This window comes from Epinephelus fuscoguttatus, linkage group LG15 (assembly GCF_011397635.1).
Source record: "Epinephelus fuscoguttatus linkage group LG15, E.fuscoguttatus.final_Chr_v1".
NCBI lineage: Eukaryota > Metazoa > Chordata > Actinopteri > Perciformes > Serranidae > Epinephelus > Epinephelus fuscoguttatus.
The window spans coordinates 18,224,944-18,238,616 of NC_064766.1; the positions used below are offsets into that span (position 1 = coordinate 18,224,944).

Consider the following 13,673-nt stretch of genomic DNA (forward strand, 5'->3'; position numbering starts at 1 on the left):
TTACATTTTTTTTTTCCAAATTGCCGAATCAATAAGCAATCAATTCTATATTGGTAATGTCATGCTGAAGTTACAAAGCCTATAAGCCTACCTTGGTTACGATTTGCAACACCAAGAGATGAAGCATTTGCTCGATCTGTGTGAAAATGGGAAAGGTTATATATTACACTGAGTTGTCATATAATTCATGCTGTTACGTAGTTAAAGCACAGGGACAGCATGCATAGACTCTCAATTTTTATAATAATCTGTGAGTCATAAAGGCTCATTTGCCTTAGAGTTATTGTAAAGTTTCTGCCATGTATTTTGGAGTAGTAGTAAATGGACTAATGTAGAATAGTGTGCATGCAGCTTAAATGAGTGAATCTTCCACAAGACAAAGGCAGAGACACGTACATATGGTAGCTGCTTTTGTTATCCAGTATGAGCAGTCGCCTTCAGGCATCAACATGCGTAAGGATGCATGGTGGGAACCATGTCTTCATAAAAAGTAGTTTTCTTTTCTCAGGCTTTGGGCAAATATCTGTCTGTGCGCTTAGAGCAAATATTCTAGTGTGGAAGGGAGATGATTCTCAGTAGTGCCTGCTGATGCACAGGCCCAAACATGCAGGGCTCCTACAGTATTTTATGAACTAGCAAGTCATTTATTCTTGAATCATACTAAAGTTTTAGCTTGTTTACCGAAAAAAAATACCATTAATATTCCTGCTGCTTACCATTTTGCAAACCATGCTGCTTAGGCTTATGGTATTGTCTCCCTTAAAACGGTGCTTGGAAAGTAGGAAACATCTTAGGCTTCCATTATTTTAAATTGGTCCATTTCCATTATTTTTCTTTTTAAAATAAAAATCAAAAAGCCTCTTAATGGTCTTAACGGTCATTTAGGTAATTTCTCACTGGTGAATGCTACATGAAAATAGGCTGAATTCATTCAGTGGTTTCCATTCACTTCCTGGAAGACCAACATTTTCAAAATATGAAACAGGACAGCATGGTTTGCATAACTGTTAGCAGGAAGTAAGTATGATGTGTAATAAAATGTGAAAAATCAGCTCTAGTCCCTTTACATTTTTATGTTTTTCTTAAAACAAGAAAGAGCATTTGTCTGTCGGATGAGAAAATACTGCTCATTTGAAATTCACTTTCTTTTATTTCAATAGTATTTTGGGACAAGTGTCACTCATAGACTGTATATGAAGATGGATGATGCAATTCCACCTCCTCCCACTGTAAAAAAAAAAAAAAAAAAGCCAAAGTATCATGGATACGGGCACTGCCATCTTGCACCAGTGACGTCATTTGAAGCCAGAAGCCTGTGCAGTGGCCATCTCTGGGGTATTGTCTTCCCACCCATACACCTGTTCAATCCATTGTGAGCGATGCTATTCATTATGACTAGTTGCCACACACAGCTGTCAGTTTTGACTTCAAACACCCTTTTTTAAAGCATCAAATACCCAATCAAAACCAAACGTGAACACTTGAACATACAATAGCGTGAAAAGAACTACCTGAAATAACAGAAACCATCTTTGGGAATAATGTATTTGATGCTAACATAGTTGTTTTAGTTTGGCCCATGTCTGCTCTGCTAACATGGAGGTGGCGCAGTTTACGACTTAAACTGCAGCCAGCCACCATGGGGCGATTGAGATGTTTTGGCTTTGCTTTTAGAGAGCTGTCAAATCATCCATCTTTATTATACAGTCTATGATGTCACTATTAAAACTGCAGTTTTCTTACGCCATGCACTGGCTCACTTCTATTCGTTAAAGTTGGATAATAAGATGTAATTCAACGTTAATGCCTTGTTAGGATGCATATTCTTTCACTGTGGAAAAACATACTGATGAATGATAATGGTAATGTACAGCACAATTTCACACACCAACCTCATCAGTCAAACAAGAGTTAGTCATCACTGAGGGAGGAAACCATTAGTCAGCATGCCAATTTAAAAAGCTTAATCAACTTACGCACTGGTCCATGATTACTGGGGATACCTGCGGAAAGAGCGAAGAAAAAATGTTTAATGAAAGTGACTTATTTCATTTTACTCTGGAAACTTTATTGTTTGTGTTGTTTGTTTTGAATAATTCATAGCTCACCAGCACGCATCAAATTGGTCTCCAGTGTGTCCAGCACTGATTAACAGCAGCTACAGCTCTGCAGAGAGCCTGACCACTGCGTGGTCTAACACACGCCTACTTCTGATGATAATAACAGGTCTGCCAGTGATGAAATGTCAACAGAATCAAAACTCTCAATACAGAAAGTCTTTGTATCAGCATTTTAATTTATGTTCAAAATAAATATGTTTGCTTTCCTTCTCTTAAAAGGAAGATAACAGTAATTTTTCTGTATCACCTTTGCATCTACGAATCTGGAAATCAAACCAGTCAAACAGCATCTGAAAATAATTCGTAGAATTTGCTGTAATATTCTCTGATTGGAGATATTGGATATTTCCAAGCACTTGTCCGTGAGCTGGAGCTGACTTGGGCAAGACGGTTACAGCCTTTGTCTGCAACGTGTTATCAGTATCTGGCTGTGGATTCACTATCTTTGTTACGTTAATGTAATCAGCAGGGAAATCCTACCCCACAATTAGCCCAATTTCTGATCATTTTCTGATGCTTTATCACTTTATCCTTCTGTGATTATGTTTCCGTGGGGTTTTCATATTGTTTGCATCCCATTCATCACTTCATTACTAGTTTGGGGCTGTCACAACAACTGTTGGCAAGTTCACAACACTGCAGCAGCAGGAAAAGCACAGATTTTATGCTCCAATTTGCAAGAAACCAAGCAAGCTGCGATTCCTAACCAGTGGTTGTTCTGTGTGAGAAATGGAGGGCAAACAATATTGCCCTTTGGAGCCAAAGCACATTCTACAGTCTGATCAAACTCTTAGCCCCAACCCCTCTTAACCTGTGAACCTGCTTTGGAACACAAGATGAGTTGACGCTCCCTGCAAAGTGGACTGTCAACATAATTCTCGAAGTGATTCCTCTTCTGCTCTGCAGGCAACTTACAGATTTTTTTCTCCTCCTCCTTTTAGGAAAGCCTTGGATTTGAATCACTCTCAGTCGCTCTCTGCCGCTGACAGCTATGGCCCATAGCAACCCAGGGCTCCATTTTGGGCTCTAATTTATTAGATGAAGGGTCACGTATGTCCATATATCTGCATGTGCAGGGATTTGAATATGTAATAGACCTCGCCCTGTTCCTACCTGTGAGATAAATGACTTCCATGATTAAAGAGGAAGACTTGATGACAGATGAAAGCTATTAAACCATAATTACATTTTGCACGTTCAGCATATTTGTCTTGGTACGAGGTCTGTATGTTTAATATCCTCATAGGAAATATGAGCTTCACATAATGGATAAAGGCATGTTACTAGGCTTTACTCATGAGAGAAATAAGAATAATCCAAGACAAAAGTGTGTTCATTCAACACCTGGGGGACCAATATTGTTACGTCATTTCCATGTGCAACATTATTGCATTTTATGCCACTGCCAAACAAGTGCTTAATATTGCTTTTGATATGGCTAGACCTTGGTTTCATCAGTTCAGTGCAGATGCGGCCAAGTGTTGGATTTTTTTAATAACGGCCTGTCAATCTGACAGCGAGCACCACATTGCAGGGAGACTCATAACAGAGGAGGTGCAGGGGTAAATCCAGCAATATCTCCTTAGAGTTCACAGACGTTCCCAAAAACAAACTCCCACTCACAATCAAATGCGCTCCATGTGCATGCACGCACACCCACACAGTTTTGTGCACATACATGCATATACAACCACTCATAAAATTCGTACAAATGACTGTGTACTCCACCAATTTATCATCAGCAAATAGCCTAAAGAAGAGCAAGAAAAAGCACCCTTACTGCACAAATACACTCGCACCAAATCAGCGGATCAATAGCAATATCACATCTCTGTACAAATCTAATCAGAGTGCCATGTCTGAGAATTCAAGTCAGACAATCAAGCTGAGCATCTGAAAAACCTGCTGTCAATCCCAGCAGACTGCTGCCATGAGAGTTTCTGACTGCAAGGCTGAATCAGTGTGAACGGAGGACCAGAGGGCTAGATCTTCCACCATCTGGCCTCGCCTGGCCGTCCACCACCACATCCCTGAGTGGCTGTATTAGATTTATTGAGGCAATGAGCCCCCTGCCTCAGGCTTGGGATTTGATAAATGTGACTCAACTCCCGTCCAAGATTATAATGGGGATAATGCAAAAGAGCACCTTCTGCCTCAGAGATACCATTTGAACAGGCAGAAAAATATCTAGCATTAGTTCACACTTGTCATGGAGCTGAAGCAGGAATACTAAATTAACTGTTAAAAGTATTGGAAGGAGATTATGTACACCTAACACTAAATGCATAAAACACAGCATGACTTATCACTGATGAAGTTCTTACAAAACAAACCCAACAGACCCAACTAGTGACATCTAAATAACAAAACAGGTCATCACTGCCTTTCACAATGACTCATATGACTATTCTAAAGGAGAGTCTTATTAGAGATTTCTGATAGGCCCGCCCTATGATTCAAGTATAGGTGACATTTAATTTGATAAAGTAGTCTTTGCTCAGCTTCCGCCTACAAGCCTTTTGAGGAACTTTAAAGCCCAATTGAGACCCAGGATTCATGACGAGACGAAACAGTTTAAGAACATTGCAGAGACTCAAGCTGGCTGATGGTGTCACCTGCAACTCAGCTGGTCAAATCACAGCAAACAATGTGTTTGCAGGTGATCTGTCCCCACCAAGCCCTTTGTTTCTGTCCTCATGGTGTGCCGGTGTTGGACGTTGGGTCGCTGCTGCTGCTGCTTGCTGTATGACTGATCAATTGGCACTGGTTAATACAGTCCAGTACAGTACAAAACAGTTCATCACTACTACAAATGCATCTTTAGCCAGTATCTCACTATCACTATCCTCATTCATATGTATAGAAGCTACAAATTATATCCAGCCACAATATAGGCCTGAAAAGCTGAACAAAGTGTTGTTGCATAGAGATGACGATAGTCCATCTAATCTAGTTGCATTGGTGTGAACTGGCAGGTTTTTAGATTGTTGGGCAACAGCGCTTTGCAAGTAGTTGCCTGTTTCAGCTCGGCTCATCACGGATCTTTGGTCTGAACTGGGCTTTAACTGTATCTTACAGTTTTCATGATCAGATGGACTTTGCTCAGTTGTCATGAAGATGGCTTGGTTGTCATCATGTAACCTACCCATGGAACTTTGCTCAAGTTATGTCACAACTTAATCACAAACCTTGTGTCTGTTCAAGGATGTTAAGGGATGAAAAGCGTCAAAATGATCAATGAGGAGTCAGTGGGCAGCCAAAGATCAAGGAGGCTACTCACATCCAACACCGAAGGCATTCTTTGAATAGAGACAGGTGTTTAAATCACTCTAAAATTTTACCCACTTAAAATAGTAAAAAAGAAACAGAAAGTCATATTCAACCACCCTGCCCACACACACAAAAAAGAAATCTAAGTGAGCAAACCTAGTTACAAGCTCTTGAAAGAAAAGATGATGGTTGTGGTCAAGATAAAAAAAGAATTCTATGGTAAAAGGAATCATCTTTGATTGTTGGGTGGAACAAGATGCAAATTGCAAGATCTTGTATCAATGTTACACCATCTGAAAGCTCCAGCCACTCTAACCTCTTCCCTCAGTGTGTGTTCAGGCTGAGTATGAAGCAAAATTTTGAGGCAGCATAATTGCATACAAAGTCAATGGAAAGATGCAATTGGACTTGGCTAAGTTGCCCAGGATGCTAGCTAGCTTACAACTAACATCTTTACAGTTGTTAGACTGGCTGTTTGGGGCAAATAAACAGAAATGGTCCAGCCATCAAACCCAGGCAGGTGAGGGGTAGACATGTCCTGCCTCTACCATCATTGCTTCTAAGTTAGCACGGATATTACTCACACGATTAAAGAGGTAGTTTGTGATTGCAACATAAACTGAGGTTGCCCCAAGAGTTTTAACAAACACCCACAGTTGTCATTTTAGTGTTTGATATACAGTTCTAATTGTAAGAGATTTTGTACTGTAGGAAGATTGCTAGGTCCACTATCCAAAAGATAACAAACTGTATGTGTTCAGCAGTTGGCAAAGAGCTAATGTGATATGGAGGAGCAACGATTTCCTAAGAGCACAGAGTAAAACTTAAAAGGTATGATGTTTTATTATTGCATCAATACTGGAAATGCTTTGTTAATAACAACAATTAGCTGCATGGCCACTCTGTATCTACCAAACGTTAGACACATTAGAGTTATACTTACATATATTTGCTGTTCCTTTGGGTATAGGGAGGTAGGAGCCCACACTCCAGGCTCTTCCGTGGTAGTGCCTCTTACAGCGGCTGCAGTCTGGCCCTGTGGTGTTGTGTTCACACTCACAGCCCAGCTTCCCCTTGTCAAACACACAGCTGTTGGCATGCAGGTTACACTTGCACCTGAGACAGAAAGATAACAACAAAAGACAGACACATGAATAGGCATCCTTCTGCAGCCATTGAATCCATACTCTCTGGAGGGAATGCACAAAGTCTGCCCTTGCTGCGGCGTGTATTTGTGCTTTTCAAATTTTTTGACAGGGGTAAATTGAAATCCTGGTGGGTTATCTGACTTGGATCGTGCCTCCACAAAGCTTCATTATGCTCTCCTTTAAAAAAAAACAAGGCCTCATTTGTTGCCGCCTCTGTGGAGAGAACAGCGTCGCGAATAAGGTCACTTTTCCCACTCTGAGAGCTAAATGAAAGGCACTCTGTAAGATTCGCTAATTGAGCACAAAACAGGGATCTGATAGAGAGATGATAGCATAAAGAGAAGCCGCGTAGCCTGAGAATTCTCTTTTTTCTCCCTCTTCAAAGTTGCTGTGTTATTTGGCAAGGGAGCCTTCAGGCAGGAAACCCTACCGGTCGACAGAGCTGGTTTATTAGACAGAATTGTGGCGGAGCTGACAGATGCTCCTGACTGGAGAGGAGAGAAGGCCTGATGGCTTTCAACACTCAACCAAATCCACCCCCTCTTTTGACCACATGGAACAAGCGCGCTGGTATTTCCAAGCTTGTGGAAAAAAACAAGTTGGTTGCAGTTTGAGTCTCACTTGTGTGTTTCTAACAACCTGAATGAGAAGGGAGTAAATTATGTTCTTAGAAAATGACCTCTTTTTTTTTGTTATATTGTAGTGAGAGTTGTGTTTACTCCCACTGAAGAGCTCCTTCAGAGGCAGAACAGCCTGTGTTTGTTGAGATATTACAGTTTCATATTCCATGTGTAGTCCAAATATAATTTTCCGTATTTGATTTTACTCCTAAGAGGGTAAAAGGTTACGACTGGTGACCTCAGCTTCTCGGGAGATTGGTTGGTGATACAGAAACAGTTGAGAAGGGATGGATCTGTCACACTACCCGTCCCCATGGGTTTGAGCGGCTTACAGTTACACATATGTTTGTTTTTACAAAGTGCTTCCGAGGGAAGATTTCTCCCATTTGAGACCGAGGAGCTGGGTATCTGTTGCCTACAATCTTCGGTGAACATGAGACAGAGCAATGACAGCAGCAGTCAGAAATACATCCATTCTAATTGACTTCCTGGCCTTCCTGTGACATCTCACATTAATGATAGATAACTGCGGGAAACAAGGGAAAATGAAGCCTGTTCTGTAGAGCTCATAAGCAGCAGTAAAAATGAAGAAAGAAATGTGGATGTCTGGTAACATCCACCTACGGGAATTGTTTTATTATAACCACAAAATGTATCATTTGAAGGCATCATCCTCACAAATACAAAATATTCATAACCCACTTATATTATAAAAATGTCTTTAGAAATACCACTCTTCTAAAAATGAAAGGTGCTTGATTAGGGTTTGAAAGTTCACACCTATAAATGTTTGAATTCATTTAAGTTAAAATTATTCTCATAATGCCTTACTGCAATTTTATGGTATATAAACATCTACTTGTTATTACGTGATTGCAAGTTCTTTGCGGCACGGTGGTGTGGTGGTTAGCACTCTCGCCTTACAGCAAGAGGGTTGCCGGTTCGATCCCGGGCGTGGGAGCCCTTCTGTGCGGAGTTTGCATGTTCTCCCCGTGTCAGCGTGGGTTCTCTCCGGGCACTCCGGCTCCACTCAGACATGCAGATTGGGGACTAGGTTAATTAATAACTCTAAATTGTCCGTAGGTGTGAATGTGAACTCTAAATTGTCCGTAGGTGTGAATGTGAGCGTGAATGGTTGTCTGTCTCTGTGTGTCAGCCCTGTGATAGTCTGGTGATCTGTCCAGGGTGTACCCTGCCTCTCGCCCGATGTCAGCTGGGATAGGCTCCAGCCCCCCCGCGACCCTCAAGAGGATGAAGCGGTTAGAAGATGAATGAATGAAAATTCTTTGCCCATTCAAAAAAATACATCACCCACAAAATGGTCTGTATAAGAAATAGTCTGCCATGTTACCTTCAATCTGTGAAGAAAACCTTCTCTTTCTCAAATGCATTTTTGCCAAAACCTTACTTTTGGATTTAAAACTGTAATGAAAGTTTTCTCTTCAAAGCCAGACTCCAGTATGAAGGGTTTTTTTGTTGCTGCAAAAATTCATGTGCTTGGAAAGTACTGAGCATACGATTTAGACTTAGATTATACTGCACGAGTTGTGTGAGAGTTTGTAAATGGATGTTTTGATATAGATTTGCTGGTCCCCAATCAATCAATAAATCAACATGTTCGCCGTTTCCGTGAAGGTATGCAAAAAAAACAATGTTTTCTTTATGAATTGTGATTACAATGATTTACATGTGGTTATTTTGTTGGTGAAGTATTCCCTCCACATTATGTTTTCCAACAGTTTACCAAGAGTAACAATTACAAGGTATCAATTTTATGTATGGTTAGGGGTGTGCCAAATCATCTCATTACAATATGGGTATAATTTTCAATATCATACAAAAAATGAATATTGTGATACTTGCGATATTTTGACTTGTTGACATTGATGTCATACTGTTACCTGTGGCAACAACAAGCGTAGCTGAAAGCGGTGGTTCCAAAAAGAGGAGCAGCTTTGTTAGTGTGGAATAAATTGTGGCGTCATTAGGCCTGAGCGTCCTGAATGTTTTATGAACAGCTCCAAACGTCTATATTAGTGGGTAACCACTCAGAGGGAATTATTTTCTTAAATTAATAATAAAATATTTTTAATACTAATTTGTCATATTGTTAAGAATATCGTCACAAAAATACCCTGAAATATCGTGATATTATTTTAGGGCCATATTGCCCACCCCTATGTGTGGGCTTATATTAATTTTACCAAGTGATATAAAGTATTTATCGCGTGTTTGCGTACATAAAACTGTTTACAATGTATTTAAAGTCCTTGAGACAGTATTCTATGTGATTAGATGTGACACTTTGTTTGTATTGGCACGATACTGGAATTTCTAACTTGGATACAAAACCTTCAGACATATTTTATGGATATTTCATATTATTTCCACTGCATAACAATAACGCACAGACCACAAAATAAAATGTACAGTTAACTCAAATAGTGAATGCAGTTACTGCTGGAAGTTTGCGTAAAATGAGCGATTTGGATGAATTTTGAGCTGAATTTTTATTTTCTTTTTTTGGTGAATATTACATCAGAGATAAGTTTTCCTGACACTTTGGTTGTTTTGACTCCATACTTTTCTAACACAGGATAAGGCTGTTAAGCAAAGAGTGTACAGGGCCCCATGTACAAGGCTGTTGCCGCAGTGGTCCGGGTTCGAGTCCAGCCTGTGGCCCTTTGCTGCATGTCATCCCCCTCCCTCTCTCTCCCCAAAAAAATATCTAAAAAAAAAAAAAAGTATATCTCCAATATTAATATAAATTTAAAAGATAACAATTTTATTTCATTTTCTTCACAGAAATGATTGAAATGCTGAGACACAGACCTGCTGTACAGTATGCATATATTTTTAAGCTTTCTTACATTCATTTCAAATCAAGTTCACCTTGCAAAACCCATTGGTGCTTTGGCAACTCCTCATAGGGTAAGGACCCCCAGGTTGGGTCCTGTCTTATAGACTGATATTAACATTTATTCATTCTCTGGTGCCACTTATAAATGCTAGATAGTGTGAAGACGTGTTGCACCAAATGGTAAAATTAGTTCATCTGGAATGTGATGTAATCTTTGAAGGGGCATTGTTATACTTATTGTTATAACATTTGTAATGAAAGGGGCAAACAAAAGTGTCCAAAATAGCACAAATATTATTTACACACACACAATCAGTAGATAAATACATAGATACACTTACATCCATTGATGAATTTAAGGGCATCATAAAGAATGTGTTGACAGAAACATATGCTTGTTTTTCTTTAGAGGCCACTATGTTTGAATAGTTGTTGTTTTATTGTGGATTTCTGTATTATATGTTGTATTTGTTACATTTTAATGTGTTTTGATTGGCTGCTACCTTGGCCAGGTCTCTCTAGTAAAAGAAATTTCAGTCTCAATGGGACTTCCTGGTTCAATATTGGTTAAATGAATAAAAGCCTCACTGCAATTTTGGACATTTATGAAAGACTTTTGACTGTTTTCAATGACTCAAAGAAATCTTAGGTGAGCCTGCAGGAATTCACATAAACCGTAGACGACCATGCAAACCTTTTCAGTTCAAGCTGCCGTTGTTGCAGTTACATGAATTTCTACAGCCACAGCAACATTTAAGTTGAAAACAACTACTTAAGTCTTTCTATAAAAGAAAATCACCATCTCTCCTCAGGTTAAGTGCTGTCTCACAACATTAGCAGCCATAATGGATGCGACTGAATACCAGCTCACATTCACAGCAACTAAATGCTAGTGCCTCTTAGCCCGCATTCCCCATAGTCCTTAACTTTTTAATCAATTAAAGTCCCTGCTCCATAAAATTAATGACTGGGTGTAGCTCTTCTGCCATGCAGACAGCAGCAGCTCCCTGAAGTCAAGAGCGATGAGATTTGACCTTCCACTTAATTAAAAACCAGCAAAATCTGGATCATCGAGCCCAACCGGTGCACGTTGCACGCTGATAGAGTAGAGGATGTGCACTCAGGGGGGCTCTGGGATGTGATGCTTTTGCCGCTGGCATTGTCATATTGAAATCAGAGAGTTTTTCTGTCCCCGGTTTTGGCCACAAGAGGGAAGAGATCCCCTGTATGTCCAGCCATTTTAAGCGGCACCATTACGAAGGCACATTTCATAAAGTTTTGATGACCTTTATTCAGTGTAAAGCCCAATAACAATTGGTATTATACACTGGAGATCATTTAACGTCTTTGTCCCTCCCTCGTCAATCACATTTTTCTTCAGCTGGGGGTGAAAACTCTCAGAAGGGACAAAATGGAACACTGTCATGGATGATTGTCATTGTTCAAGTGTATGTGTGTGAAACAAAGGGGTAAGGGGAGTCATTACTAGACACTACTTAGAATTGTTCATCAAAATCACAAACACAAAGAGCAAATTGTCTTACCTTTAGTGGTAGCTAAATACGACTATAGTTTAGACTTTGTTTGAGCAATATCTTGTCCAGAAGTAAAAAAAAAAAAAAGAAAAAAGAAAAAAAAAATCATTATTATTATGTTGTCAGCAGTTGTTATCTGAACTGTTTCTTTGATATCAAGTAGTTTCAATGGACACTGATTACAGTGAGGTCTTTAAATTGTCCAGAGTAACCACAATATTGCCTTTGTTGAATTTTAGGAATGAAATTTAGCATTTAGCTGTGAACACAACAAATGAAAGTGGTGTGAAGGAAGGAAGTGAAAACCCATTTGAGGTAAGATAATATCTTTTTTTTTTTTTTTTTTTTTTAGATCTGAATGCACCAAATCTTGCACCAGTATTATATCTATTATGCTTTTCCTTATTTTCTGTTATAAATATAGTGTTACACTGTTGGATGTTCATATTTGTATGTGGCCGGAGTTTCATATAATTAACACATAAAAAAGTAATCCCTATTATCAAAAACCTCAAGGTTTAGATTTCTTTATAGTCATCTGCTCCAGGTACACTACTGCAAGTCTTTAAGTATTTATATTACAAAGCCTACTCTCCAACAAGAAGCTTCGAGCAAACATCAGGGAAAAGTGATATTGGTTGCCGACGTTGTTCATTTGTACAAGATTTCGGATCATATTCCTGCTGCCAGTTGTGTCCAGTTGGGTTTAGAAGCTTCTATCTGTGATTTTTAATTCCAGCTGCAACTACACTGCTACATGTAGCTACATGCTAATGTCGGGAAACATTTTATTTTGGTTGTTGGTGATGTTTATTTTTCCCCAGGTTTGGATCATATTCATGCTGGTTCAGAAGCTTTTATTGGTGATTTTTTTCATGTTAGAGAGTGCAACTGTTCTCCGTTACATTCATTTCCCTGGCTGCAACGACGATGCTGTCAGAACACGCTGACCAGTCAGAGCAGACTTGGCTTTTTAGGGAGGGGGCTTAAAAAGACAGGTGGTAAAACGGAGTGTCTCAGCCAAAAGGTGTTACACAATACAGGTGTTCCAGCACAGATGGTATCAGGAAAATAAAGTGTTTTTGAACATTAAAGCATGCAAACTCTTTGACACTCTGCTTCCTTGGGTCCTGAGCAATACACCTGCCATGACATAGTAGCGCTAGAATATACATTTCATTTAGGTGCAAAAGCTCAAACAAACGTTTTATGGCCTCAATGCTGCTAAATGTTGCTTGAAATTTTGAGTTTACTACAGTGTAACATCTCTGGTCTCTCCGTCTTCATCTGTTCTTGAATGTACTGTAGCAAGCAATGGAGAGTGGGCTGTACAAAACATGCCTTTCAGTGGTGTAACAGGTAATAAGGGTCCCTCCAGTGCACTTCACTGTGTGTGCTTCTAGGAGATCCTGACACACTACTGATAAATATGTCCAGTAGATCTCAAGAGCTTGCAGTCGACACAGCACTTTCTTAAGTCCTCCTCAGCACTCGCCGAATGTGAAGCTGAACGAATGAACTGTTGTCGAGACAATCCAAGGACAGACCGACAGAGACTCCTTCCATTGTAGTTAGAAAACATTACAGAGTCTGATTTATGCTGCACCTGGTGAATGACGTGATACAGATTCTGAACTAAACTGTGGCCTGTGAAAGTTCATGCTAAATGTGAAAAAAGAACAAGTCTCTAGAGTGAAGTGAGGTGAGGCTACGGGCTAGTTTATGTTGATACTCTGGAGTAGACAGCTGCAGTGCCCTGTGTCTGCTGCCGTACCTTGGCTTCTCCTGGCTGCTTGGCACTGTGTTGACAGGCTCACTATGTCTAACACAGCTTTTCTTCCTTGTGACAGCTTCTACTGTAGCGCCTCTGATTCAAGACAAGAGAGGAGCACAGAATTCGTTAAATAAGAACCTCAAAGGAGAAGAGCCAGAACTGAAAGGTTAGGGAAACTTTCATTTTTTTCCACTAATTTTCAAACGTAACCTTACAGTGACTTCCAAGAAAATACACATTTAAGCTATTGATTTAATTAAGTGTAAGTTTTGCTAAAGACAAATTACTGTAAATTAATGTCCTGATCTTGGCAACATTTATAGTAATCAAGCCTTTACCTGAATAA

General features: G+C 39.7%; 1 protein-coding gene across 4 annotated transcripts in view; it reads right to left on the reverse strand.

Moving 5' to 3' along the window:
- LOC125901995 (netrin-G1-like) overlaps positions 1–13,673 on the reverse strand; it is an 86,419-nt gene that overhangs the window by 11,839 nt on the left and 60,907 nt on the right. For 3 of the 4 annotated variants that reach the window (XM_049598066.1, XM_049598065.1, XM_049598068.1), the window contains 3 exons: positions 6,334–6,506; positions 1,977–2,003; positions 92–136 (listed from right to left, as the gene is read on the reverse strand). In XM_049598066.1, the coding sequence (XP_049454023.1) occupies positions 92–136; positions 1,977–2,003; positions 6,334–6,506 (245 nt within the window). The remainder of the gene's footprint in view (positions 1–91; positions 137–1,976; positions 2,004–6,333; positions 6,507–13,673) is intronic. The other variant, XM_049598067.1, reaches the window with a different exon arrangement.